The sequence below is a fragment of the Oryctolagus cuniculus genome, chromosome 12, assembly GCF_964237555.1.
Source record: "Oryctolagus cuniculus chromosome 12, mOryCun1.1, whole genome shotgun sequence".
In the NCBI taxonomy this organism is placed as follows: domain Eukaryota; kingdom Metazoa; phylum Chordata; class Mammalia; order Lagomorpha; family Leporidae; genus Oryctolagus; species Oryctolagus cuniculus.
The window spans coordinates 57,013,792-57,027,744 of record NC_091443.1 but is presented as its reverse complement, the minus strand read 5'-3'; the positions used below and the strand labels follow the sequence as shown (position 1 = coordinate 57,027,744).

The following is a 13,953-nucleotide window of genomic DNA, read 5'->3' as shown; positions in this document are numbered from 1 at the left end:
CATCTCAACTACAGCAGCCAGGGCAGTGGCAGTGTGAGGGTGCTTTTGAAAACACAAATCTGTTCTCTCACACATTCCTCTGCTAAGAATTAGTAGATTCTACTGTTACGGGGATGAAACTGAAAAACCTTAAAAAGACCTATAGGGCTGGTGTTGTGGTACAGCAGGTTAAGCCTTCACTTGGTAAGTCCATACCCCATATAGGAGTGCCTTGTTTGAAGCCTCACCGTCTGCTTGCTGTCCAGTTTCCTGTTAATGCACGCTCTGGAAAGCAGCAGATGATGGTCCAAGTACATGAGCCCCTGTCACCCTTGGGGGAGACACATGTAGAGTTCCAGGCTATCTGGCTTCAGCCTGGACAAGTCTTGGCTGTTGTAGGCATTTGGGGAGTAAACCAGTGGATGGAAGATTTCTCTCTCTCCAAATCTCTGTCTTTCAAATACATAAAACCAAACATTTTAAAAGACCAATATACAAGGTCCATCTAGAATCCAGCTCCTTGCCTTCCTCCCTCGCAGTGTTTTTCTATCTTCAAGTGATCCATCAGTGTGACTGCTATTGAGGAAGCCATTTTGTAACTGATCACCAGCATTTTGAAAACAGAACAAGAGCTGAATATATCAGAGTATATCACTAGTAATGAGTTTTGTTTAATAAAACTTTTATTTCTCAAACATATACATATAAATGTGTAATCTAGGTCTCAATGTAAAATGCTTTTCTTATTCTGGGTTGCAATGCAAAAAGTTTGAAAGATTCTATTCTAGAGCTTCAGTCCCAACCTTTCCCTCTGTTGCTCACTGTGCCTGGCCACAAAGGCCTCGCTGCTGTCCACCAAACAAGTCAAGCCCTCATCCCTGCTCAGGCTGCTGCGTAAACATCACTTCCTAAGCATATTCTTCCCTCACTCCCAAATCTATAATATATTCTTATCAGAGCAGCTCCACAACACTTAGATATTTGCTGAGTGGTTATTTTATCATTACACCTTTGAGGACTGTAAGCCCAAAGAAAGTCCTGTCTGTTCTGTACCCTCTGGTACAGACTGGACCCAGTAAGGACTTAATCCCATATTTGGGTACAAGTATTTTTAAGTCCATGCATAGTTTTATCATATTATGTATTTCTATTAACTTTTTGAAGACCCCTTGTGTGTATATACACCCATAAGGGTAGCACGTAATGCATCTGTAAGTGGATTAAACATTGTACCTGTGAGTATAGACCTATAAATACTTCTCAGTGTATGTTTTTCTATGAGGTAAACCAACAATTTTTTTTATGTGTTTAAAGCAAAACTCCTCAAATAAAACTGGAGTGCCGCTTCAATCAAATCTACTCGGAGCTTTAACAGAGAAAAGGCTAAGCTGACCTCCAGTGGTGAGACTGTAGAATGGCTCCTAAAATACTGTAAAATACAAACCTAGATTCTCTAGCATACAGAACCACATATCTATGCAATATACGTTTCTTCATTGATATTTTAAATAAAATATTTATTTTATTTATTTGAAGAGAGAGACAGACAGAGAAATCTTCCATTTGCTGGTTCACTCCCCAAACGGCAAAAACCAGGGCTAGGCCAGGCTGAAGCCAAGCCAGGAGCCAGGAACTCCATCTGGTTTTCCCACATGGCCGGGCCATCCTTTGTTGCTAACCGATGCACATGAGCAGGAAGCTGGATTGGAAATGTAACAGGTGGGACTTGAACAGGCACTCTGATATGGGATGCAGATGTGGCAAGTGGTGGCTTAGCCCTCAAAGCTGGCCCCAATCAATTAATACTCTGAGTTCTATTTTATATATATATATATATATATATATATATATATATATATAAAATTGTAGAATTATAGGGGTCATGTCACATATGTACTGTACTCATATTAAGTGAAAATAAGTAGAAATATATTACAAAGACATCCACAGTAGCTTTCAGAAAAGTATAAAAAAACTGCTGCCCATTTATGGAAATCAGGAAATCTAAGATATGATAAGCCTCCTGTTTTGGATCTAAGATATGAAATTAGCAAATTCTAGATTATTTAAAAACGCTTAAAGTGACATAGTCTGTCTTTCCCTTCATTAGTCTATGAGTAATGCTATACACTTAATTTAAATTGCCTGTTGTTTAACCTTTATAACTTTTTTAAAGGAATATTTATTTTAAAGGCACAGTGAAGGACCAGTGCTGTGGTGTAGTTAAGTTAAGCCTCTGCCTGCGGCAATGCCATCCCTTATGGGCACTTGATTGTGTCCCGGCTGCTCCTCTTCTAATTGAGCTCTCTGCATATGGCCTGAAAAAGCAGTGGAGGATAACCCAAGTGCTTGGGCCCATGTACACACATAGGAGACTAGGAAGAAGCTCCTGGCTCCTGGCTTCAGATCAGCTCAGCTCTAGCTGTTGCAGCCATTTGGGGAGTGACCCAGTGGATGTAAGACCTCTCTCTGTCTGTAACTTTCTCAAATAAATAATGTCTTTATATATATAAGATATATATATATATTATTTTTAAAAAAGGGCACAGCGAGAGGGAGATCTCCCACCTGCTGGCTCACTCCCCACACTGCCACAATGGCCAAGGCGGGAAGCCAGAAGCCTGGAGCCAGGAGCTCCATTCAGGTCTGCCACATGGGTGCAGGGGCCCAGGGACTTAGGTTATCATCTACTGCTTTCCCAGAACATCAGCAGAAAGCACAATCAGAAGCAGAGTAGCCAGGATCTGAATCTGCACTCCAATATGGGATTTAGGTATTGGAAGTAGTGACTGAACTTGCTGGTCCTGGTATTATGGTTTAACTTTTTTTTTTTAAGATTTATTTTATTATTTGAAAGTCAGAGCTACACAGAGAGAGGAGAGGCAGAGAGAGAGAGAGAGGTCTTCCATGCAATGGTTCACTCCCCAATTGGCCGCAATGGTATGAGCTGCACCAATCCAAAGCCAGAAGCCAGGAGCTTCTTCCAGGACTCCCACATGGGTGCAGGGGCCCAAGGACTTGGGCCATCTTCTACTGCTTTCCCAGGCCATAGCAGAGAGCTGGATCGGAAAAGGAGCAGCCGGGACTAGAACCGGTGCCCATATGGGATGCTGGTGCTTTAGGCCAGGGCGTTAACACGCTGAGCCACAGCGCCGGCCCCTAACTTTTGTTTTCAACTAAAGATTAAACCCTCTGAGTACAGCATCTGTGTAAAGATTAAGTAAAATAACTCACAGTGTATACAAAGTGTGGCATCTGGCAAACAGTAAAATGCAAAAAATACTGACTGCTATTATCACTACCATAATTAACTAAGGTTTTATCTTCAGCACATCTCTTAATCTGGTAAGTGTATAGTTGGTGTTTATAAGAGAAATATACAGCAAAAAGCAGAGGTAAGTATACAAAATTGTATATTTTAGGAAATTGGTCTTTATAGTAAAAACAATTTGGAAATGCAGCATCACATTTAGGGTCTTTGCCTAAATCCGTGCTATAATTTTTGGGTTGCTTTTTTTTTTTTTTAAAGACTTATTTATATATTTGAAAGGCAGAGTTACGGAGAAAGGAGGAAAGACAGAGAGGGAGAGAGAGTTATTCCATCTTTTAGTTCACTCCCCAAATGGCCACAATGGCTGGGGCTGGGCCAAACCTAAGCCAAGAACTTCATGCACACTTCCCACATGAGTGCAGAAGCCCATGCACTTCGGCCATCTTCTGCTGCTTTCCTAATCGCCTTAGCAGAAAGTTGGATCAAAAGTGGAGCAGTTAGGATTCAAACTGGCACCCATATGGGATGCTAGCATCGCAGCAGGAGGCAGCTTAACCTGCTATACCAAAACGCTGGCCCTTGGAATGCTTTATATATTCAGATATTTCCTTCTTAAACCCACAGCAGCAGCAGCAGCAATATTTCCATTAACCAACAGTAATGTAAACGAGCACAGAATAGTGAGGTTTTCTCTGTTTCCCTGTTTTTGTTTTGAGTGTGTGAGGGAGAAAGAAACAGAAGACAGCTCCCATTCTCTGGCTCATTTCCAAATGCCCACGACAGCTGGCTACAGCTGGGTCAAGCTGAAGTCAGGAGCTGGAAATTCAATCCCACACAAGTATCAAGGACTCAACTGCTTCAGCCATCATCTGCTGCCTCCCAGGGTCTGCACTAGTAGGAAACCGGAATCGGGAACTGGAGCCTGGACTGTGGACACTTAACTGGTATCCAAACATCAGCCCACATCACATTCTTAAACAAAAAATATTAAAAGCAATGTTCTTTGGAGCATTAGATTTAATAGTAAACTGAAATGTTTTTCTTTTATTTGAGCATGTGGTTTGTACTGAAAGAACTTTAGCACAAAAATACACTTGAACAGCCACTGACAAACTAAACATGCTGCTTCTCAAAACAGACATGATACTTACCAGCTACCTACTGTATATTATTGCAAATAAGTCCTATATTTAACTATCACAACAGTCCAACAATCAGCATCATGCCCACAAAGTTACATCGTTGTCACATTCATTTCACAGATGAAAAACTAAAGGTCAGAGAGGTTTCAATAATTTGTACAAGACCATACATCTAGCACAGAGTAGACACACAATTCAAAGTCAGGGAAGATCAGATACCTGTGCTTCCATTCAGCTGTCCTACCCCCAGTTATATCATATGTTGTCGAATGAATGCTTAGTTGACTTCTTTGGACAAGAGTGCTTCAAAAGTTCATGAAAAAATGAAATTAAAGGTTTATTGTGGTACAGAAGAATTATGAAATCTACACATAGTTCATTTCCCATGAACTTCATAAAGTTATTTCAAATGAGTTCATTCTTCAGTGTGTTATGCTCATAGGGATCATCATTTTTTAAGGAATGGTATTCCACCCAGATGGATCAAAGGCAACGAAGCGTCTGTCCAGAAACAAGGTCATGTTGGAAATACTTTCTAAGCAAGGACCTTCAAGGTGTTCCAGGGATAGCTCAACTTCAAAGTTGTAGTAATAACTCATTTACTCCTCACATGTAAAGAATAGCATGCAATAAATGCTTGATAAATACTGTCTATTATTATATTACTTACCCCACCAACATGAGAGAAAGCTAGAATAAACTGTAATGAAATGATCAAGGCACACACACGAATATATGTGCACAAACATAAACATACAATAAATTCACACTGAGGATTCCAAAACCCATATAAGGCGGGACTTGTTAGAAGAGGCAACAGGTGCCATTTATCACATTTATCACATGGACACATTCTACAAATAACTGACAGCATGGGGAACACAGCTGCCTCACCCTGTGTACTCACTAAAAGATTAATAATGTTGGGTCTCAGGAAGAACCGTGGGGAAGATAAGACGATGCACAGATGGCTGAGAAGCCGTTCTGTTCAAATCCAGAAACACGATGAAGAAGCAGCTGGCAAGATGCACAGAAGGTTTGCCTCAGTATTCCTTTATTCAATTTATGACCTTGAAATTGTATTCTCTGAGTTTCAGGTTTCAAATCTCTAAGATGAATGTAGGTAAATATCAAGATAATGGGAGACAAGTACTAGGAGTGCCTTCTCAGACTGGGCTCAGAACCAGCTATGAGAAATAAAGTTGAAGAGATAAATCACTATCTGCTCCTTTTCTGTGTACCTAGATAGGGGGAACAGAAGACCATATGGTCATTCCTGAAATCGGTGAAATAAGAGGACTTTGTTGCTTATTCTACACCATGGAAATTCAGCTTTATTTTTTATTACATGAGGGGCATGTAAAAGGTAGGAACAGGCAGTGACCTGCAGGCTTCTTTGCCATAGGATGACAGGAAGAGGGAAAGTTAAACTTAGAAAACCATTACACTAGAGATCAAAACAGTTGACATCAGCTTTAGAAACCAAACAGACCTCATTAATAAAGCTACCCATCCTACTAATCAGCTGTGAAAACTCAGACTCGTACCTGACTCTGCAGTCGCAGTTGGTTAGAAACTGTATGTATGAAGTGCAAGTCCAGTGCCTGGCACAGAGTTGACACTTCATGTCCAATAACTATAACTGTAAACATCTTCCAGTTAGTCCTAAAACAAGGTGTACTCAGCATTTAAATTCTAAAACCTACAGAATGTCTTCCTATGCCTTTCTAAAATGTTCTAGAGCATAGACTGCATCTAATCGTTACCCCTATGGCTCCTCTTTCACCCTTGCTTCCAAAACAGCTCCTCTCTCTATATCACAAAAAAGATGAAAAGTGGAAGGAAGAAGAAAGGAAGGACAAGAAAAAGAAGAGATGCCGGCATTGTGGCATGGTGCGTTAAAGCTCCCATCTGCAATGATGGTATCCCATGTGAGTGCCAGTTCAAGCCCCAGCTGTTCCACTTCTGATGCAGCTCCCTGCTAACAGCACAAGTGTTAGAACCCCTGCCACCACAAGGGAGACCTGGAAGAAGCTCCTAGCTGATGGTTTCAGCCTAGCTCAGCCCTGGTCATTGCAACCACTCAATCATCAGATAGATTTTGTTCCCTCTCTCCTTCCCCCCACCCCTCTAATAAGATAGATAGATAGATAGATACATACATACATACATACATACATACATCATGTGGAGGGGAGGGAGAGGGGGAATGGGGAGGAGAGAGGTATATGGTGCAGGGTGTTAAGCTGCCCACCTGTGATGCCAGATCCCATATCAGAGCAGCGGTTCAAGTCCCAGCTGCACTTCTAATCCAGCATCCTGTTAATGTACCTAGGAAAGCAACACAAGATGGCCCAAGTACTTGGACCCCTGCATCCACGTTGGAGACTCAGATGGATTTCTGTGCTCCTGGCTTCAGCCTGGCCCAACCCAGAACAACGTGGCCATTTGGGAAATGAACCAGGGGATAGAAGATCTCTCTCTCTGGGTCACTTGGCCTTTCAAATACATAAGATAAATTTAATTTTAAAAAAGAAACAGAAATACAGAATTCCATAAAGATCTAAAACTCAAGGGATTTTTGAAACCATGGGAAAGAGGGGATGGGGCATTAATGCTCAGCCTCTCCATCCTCCATCCTCCATTATATTGCAGCCAATCAGAAAAAACAAGTAAAGGAGCCTGGATATAAGACAACAGGAAACTGGGGGGAGGGGATGGGACAATAAGAACATCCATGATTGTTTAAAATTATTCACAGATAACTTTAGACATGGCACTGTGCTAACCAAACTTCTTTGGGTTATATTTGATGCTATCACAAATTTAAGAACTTTATGTCTCTTCTAATGCTATCCCCAAAATAGCACCTATCTAACACTGTGAGTGATTAAAGGATTTCCAGCAATGGCCAGTACGCTCCATTGACAACTATTTCTAAAATTTTAGCTAGCTGCCTACCACTGGTCCTGGTACCACAGGAAAAGGGAAAGTCTCAGACTTTTGGCTTGAGACAAGCACATAGGTTCAACTTTTTCCCAGGTCAGAAATAATATCATTTTATGGCTAGAAGAAAAATAACTCAAGATGGTTCGATGTTCTCATTTTATAGCCAAAGAACAGTAAAACTTGACTATGTACAGCCCCGGGAATTATTGATCAGTTAATGAAGAGAGAGAAGGAAGCTCTCCCCACAGTGCTCTACTATGTCTTACTGACTCCCATGTCATGAAGAATCAAAGGTCAACATTAGACAAGTCGCCTGTTCCAGTATCAGTCAGTTGCCTAAAGTTTAAAAACCACTGGAAAAAAACAGTGTCTTGGTCCCCATTTACTAACTCATGTTCTGGAGTCAAGATTCAGCAGGGATGATTGGAAAGGACAGTCCATGACGGAGATACATGAAACCAGCTTCAGCCTCAATTATACAAATGAGAAATGAACATACTCTTCATTCTGCAACTAATCTCCTTCCCTTGGTGAGCACAACTTACGTATCTGAATTATGTGCAACAAGATAGCATCTTCAAGTTAGCAAGGAAATTAATTGCTTCATGCTTTCCCTCAAAATACAACTCTAAATGCTTCGTGGTAGCCAGTGGCCAAAGAGGAGTCTTAACACCAGCAAGCCAGAAAATCTATTAAACTCATAACATTTTATTATATGTCCACAATGAAATGATGAAATAAAACATTTCTCAATATTTAAAATTTTTTTGGCATCTCAGTAATGAATTATATTAATATCAGCACTTAGGGGAATACCAGCAGGGTTTATGAAATCATATTTCATATTTGTGAAAATTTTGTTTATTATTGTACAAATTACTCTCTTTCCCTCACAGCATTCTCTGGGAATAAAAGGTTTAAATGTATCATTTGATAATGAAGAATATAACAAATGGAAATGGCTCAGGATTTATATCTTTATAAATCTAGAAGTAAGAAATTAAATGAGGTCTGTATTCAATTTTGTTTCAACAGCAACATGTAAACTACTAGAAAGGAACCAGTGCACTGGGTTGTAGACATAAAAATAAGGATGTCTACAAACTTCTCTTAATGAAGGCCAACATACCATTTGGTTCTCTTGGGGAAAACAAGGTACAACAGAAGTTAATGTTCAGCTTGGCATCTCTCCCAGGATCAATTTGCAGTGAGAATTACTATATTAGAAATCTGACTGCATTGCACAATGAGCAGGGGCCTGCCAGAGGCCACTGCTTCCTGAAGTTTCCCCTCAGTCAGGAACTATGCATGTGATGAATGGAGTAAATGAGAAAGGTTCCCGTAAAGGAAATGTCACTGTTGGCCAGTTCTTACATCCCACAACCCAAAGAACAGTAATTAAAAACAGATAAAACAATCTGTCATTTCCATGGCACCTACTTCCAAGTTGCTTAAAGTGCTGGTCCAAAACAATACTCTTGGGATAGGAGCTATCACACAGAGCTATGGCCACTGTTTGAGACACCTGCATCTTATATCTGAGTGCTGGTTCAAGTCCTAGCTTCTCCAATTCCAATCTAGTTTCCTACCAATGCATCTTGGGAAGGCCATGGATGACAGACCAGGTATTTGGGTCTTGCCAACCATGTAATGAGACCCAGATGGAGTTTCTGGCTCCTGGCTTTGACATAGCCCATCCCTGACTCTTGCGGGCTTTGGAGAGTAAATCAATAAAAAGATCAATTGATTGATCAATGTCTTCCCCCGCCATCGTCACTCAGCTTTTCAAGTAGATAAAAATAGACACTTAAAAACAATTTTTAAGACAACAATATTCTTCTTAAATTATCTTATTATACACAAGTCAGACACAGGGAATACATTTTTTTCTTCACCTTTCAAAATGGAAGTAGAGATATAAAGAAATCCTACCCATCTATTGCTTGTACTTCCCTCCTCTGACAATGAAGAGCTGGGGCTCCTCAAGTAATTTCTGTAATATTCTAAGAGCATCCTTTCACTGAGTTGCACATCTGGAAAGGCACACATGGGTAGAGTGCTCCATTCAGAGTATAACTGGAAACCTGAACACATTGTTCCACAAGCAGGATGCAGAAGAGCCCTGCTGGTTGGAAAGGAGAACCTCTAAAACTGACCAAAAAGTTTTTAATTTTTAATGAGACAGAAGTGTAAATAATGGGGATTTAGAGATTCTGAGTCAGATAATCTTAAATTGAAAGCAAGGGTGGAAAAGAAATTTTTAAAACTTTTTTCCACCATGACAGGGTCAATCATAAAATTCAGACAAGATGGGGCACGGTCAGATTGATATGGCCATAGACAATCATAAAATACAAAGAAGGCATTAGAGATTATATAGCCTGATCTCTCATTTTAGAAATTAGGAAAATGAGCCCAAAATCTTACCTCAAGTTTCCCTCATTCCTAATGCCAAACGTGAGACCAAAATTCAGTCCTTCTGATTCCAAAGCCAATAATGTTCTTCCCATGAATGCTGCATTGATTGGAAGAACACTGACTTCAAAGTCAGATAAACCTAAGCAGATTCAAATTCAGGCTCCCCCACTCACTAGTGTAGAACTTCTGACAAGGCCATAATCTTAGAGCCTCATATTCTGTTAACTAGAACATGGGGGGAAAACTTATTGCTTTGCTTTTATTTCTACATTTATTCTTTATAATACTAACACTAAGTATATAGATCAGAAATTGGATGTAGAAGGAATTTGATAAAATTAAGTATTCATAGGTTGTTATAAGAAATATATGTTTGTTATTTGTGTGCCAAGAACTTTGCTAGGTACCATCAAGGACAGAAATAAAACCAAAGCACTGTTCCTTCCAAGGTGTCTACAGTCAGCAGGTTAATAAGCAAATCCTTGAAACTACCCAAAGAACTTAACTTCACTCAGGCAGAAGGTTCTATAATGAGATGTTATCAATCAGAATAGAGTGGTATTTTATAAATGGGTTTCAAGAGTGGAAAATGTTAAAGAGTTTTCTCTATTATAGTTCTTCTATGTGGTAAACCTCTAACAGAGGAAAATAAGGTATTTATCAATCTTACTTTGCCATAATAACTTCTTGTTGAGGTGTACTTAAAGATCACTGTTTATGGAGAGGAGCACAGAGAAATTCTGGTTTAGACCACCTTGCACAGAGGCAAACAGCTGGAAGATCATAGAAAAGATACCCTCAAAGACTATGTCAAATGTCTCAAAGCAACCCTCAACCTAAAAAGTTCAGAGAGGCCTAAACTCAAGTTATCAAATTATAGACTCTTGCATAGGAGAAAAGGAAAAAAAAAAACATTCCCTGAGTAGTCACCATGTACCTGGTATCATCAAAGTGCATCATACTGAACAACCCTAGAAGGGAGGTATCATCACCAACATGATTATATTATCGTACAGTTCCTGAAAATGAGAAAAAAAAGTCTCTGAGGAGCTGATTAACTTCTACATCACAGTGCAAGAAGTTGAAATGGAGTCCTGATTCTAAAACCCATGTTCCTTCACATTGTCATTATGCATTAAATTATATCAGATTCAAAACTGGGACTGTAAAAATGGAAAAGACAGCTATATACAGAATCATTCTACAAAACGGCTCTAACAGTGACTTTCAAATCCTAGCTCCTAAGCAACTTCAAAAAATTTATTATTTGTACTGCGGGAGAATTGATTTTCTCATATGCCTTAGTGGGCAGGTCTGAACTATGTTTCTACCCAATATTGATGAACTTGCTATGCAATGGCAAAAGTTTGTGAAATAAGTGAGAACCTATGAAGGTAATGTTATGATATGGATATGGTTTGAACAGGTTCATGTGCTTGAAACTTAGTTTTCAGTGAGGTGGTATCAAGAGATGGCAGAGCCTTTAAGAAGTGGAGCCTAGTGGGTGGGGGTTAGGTATTTAAGAGGGATTATTGCTTTTCTCATTAGAGTACATCTCTCTCAGTAAGTACCACAATATCAGGTTGTGATAAAGCAAGGCCACCCCACCTACATGCCCTCTTCAGCACACTCAGGTTTCCCTTTCTTTTATTTTTATTTATTTATTTATTTATTTGAAAGAGTTACATAGAAAGAAAGAGAGAGAGAGAGGTCTTCCATCTGATGGTTCACTCCCCAATTGGCCACAACAGCCAGAGTTGTGCCGACCCGAAGCCAAGAGCTTCTTCTGGGTCTCCCATGCAGGTGCAGAGGCCCAAGGACTTGGGCCATCTTCCACTGCTTTCCCAGGCCATAGCAGAGAGTTGGATTGGAAGAGGAGCAGCCAGGACTAGAACCGGCGCCCATGTGGGATGCCGGTGTTTCAGGCCAGGTCATTAACCCGGTGCACCACAGCACTGGCCCCTTCGGCACACTCATGTTTCCCTTTCTACATCTTCACCACGTTGTGACACAGCCAAGGAGACCCCGACCAGGATGCCAGCACCAGGCTATTTGGAATTCCCGACCTTTTTATTTTATAAAGCACCCAGCCTCGGGTATTTTGTTATAGCAACACAAAGCAGAAAAATACAGGAAAAGTGCCACCTTTTAAAAAGTGAAGTTAGAAGTCTAGAATTATCCAGAATTGGAAAATGAACCAGGTGGTGCTAAATACCATGGAGTAACCATAATCTCTCAAGGCAGAATATTTGGACAAAACTAAACAAGAGAGTTTTGCTGTGGTTACATTATGAATGGCACAAAATCCAGTGAAGTCATGGAAAATACCTGATCTACCATCACTCTCCCATGGGAGGTTTGAACAGAGAAGTCAGCCAAAGTCTTTGGGTTTGTACAAAGGTGTATAAACATAAGGTGCTAGGAATAAATTCATTCAAGTCATTCATAAATCTTGGCTTTTGAACTCCAAGGCGAATATAAGATACTATACATTTCAAAAAGTCAGTCCTAAGACAAAGCCCCTTGCCTTTTCAGTAAAGCAGCACTCAACATGTACTACAGAGCAGGCACAAGATTAAAAAAATCAGGTACCCCCACTTACCGCCTTGAGACTACAGGCTGAAAATGTCAACTGTCCAATCAAAGTATTTTAGGTGAGAAGGTTTCCTCCTCTGCTGGTGGGGGAACTAAACAATTAAAGTGATTTCCCTACAAATCAATGGTCAAAAATGGAAAGCTGAATTTAGAGTCTCCACTTATTATGTCATACTCTTTATAGAAATTCTATAAAAACATTCAAAACAAGTTAAAAGCCATGTAATACATTTGGATTCTTATTGATGGTGACAGGATAAATAATTTTTCCTGCATAGTTTATGCACATAATCCTTCTTATTCTAGAAGGGCATGTTGAAGAAGTGCTGGGACTCATCAGACTTCTTTGTGACCTTCAGTGGAGAAAGAAACTCTAAAAAGAGAAACGAAGGCTGCTAACAGAAATTACACATAAGGAATGGAGCGCCAAAATGGTAGTTCTTCTACCCCTTGTCTTGCACAAGTCCTGGCACAACAGATGGGACTTTCGTTACTTTGTGGAATGAAAAGGGGTGATACGCAGATGATATGCATCCAGTACCAACTATTACAGCCAGGCTGGGTGATTATCTGTTAATTTTATGAACGTTCTGTTCTCACTAGTTGAGGTTGTTGCCAAATCTGATGTTTCATTTTATTTTAAATATAACCCAGAGAACAAAGGTTAATGAAAGCACAGAGGAACCAAGTAAAATGGCCCAGAGTGTACAGCGGCAGATTGGAGCACACATGAGCTAGTCAAAGTGGGCACTTGCTGCTCGAACCCATGAGGCTGAAGTCAGACAGGACAATCAACTCTACATTGCCAGAGTTACCATTCTTTTTGTCAGAAACAACTAAGAATCCAGGTTTTGCTATTTAAGCAAATCACCAACTTTTGAAACATTTCTTTCTAATTCCAGGTCAGATCAGAGATGAGTGCCAGTTTGCAATCAAGCATGATCCATCTATGACTGCTGGAACACTCTGAAATCACAGATAAACGTGTAAAGCAAGTATTCCACCCCAAGGGCAGCAGTGTGCCATGACCACAGGGTTTTAGCAGCTAGGTACAATTCATAAATACAAGTTAAAAAATGTGATGAGTAGCATCAAAGGAGCAGATAATTCTTTTAGACACATATTTTTAAAAGAGCAATTTTAAAAACTTTACTACTTTTTAATCATACCTTAGCATAAACATATATGTTAAATGAAAATCACCACTGATCACAATATATCTCTTTTTTCTACCTTTTATTCCTCCCTTTCTCATTTCCAACCTTTTTAGTTTGAGATGTAAGATCATAGAAATTTTGCAGAAATGTGACATGTGATAATACATATAATCTGCTTGGGATAACACCTACCACGTAGTAAGAACTCAAAAATAGTAAGGATCTACTTGCCAGCTGTCAAAGCTCTCACAGGCTGAACTACAGCTTGAGGAAAGCTAGTGTTAACTCTTGCAACTTGGCTGTTGTTAAAACTTCTGCTCTAGAAATACTTCTGTACCTACCTTCTTTAAGAATCTGTTTCTTAAATTATCCCTATTAACTATCAACTTCAGTTCATCTGAGACCGCTAAGAATCTTTGTCACAGCAGAACAAAGAAAAAGA

General features: G+C 39.8%; 1 protein-coding gene across 7 annotated transcripts in view; it reads right to left on the bottom strand.

Annotated features, from left to right (window-relative positions):
* The window catches only part of FMN1 (formin 1), a 481,578-nt gene that overhangs the window by 277,425 nt on the left and 190,200 nt on the right, over positions 1-13,953 (bottom strand). The window contains exon 6 of one of the 7 annotated variants that reach the window (XM_051822104.2): positions 12,362-12,468. The exons of the other annotated variants lie outside the window; for them this stretch is intronic. Within the exon in view, the coding sequence (XP_051678064.2) occupies positions 12,400-12,468 (69 nt within the window). The 3' untranslated portion in view covers positions 12,362-12,399. The remainder of the gene's footprint in view (positions 1-12,361; positions 12,469-13,953) is intronic. 7 annotated transcript variants of the gene reach the window in all.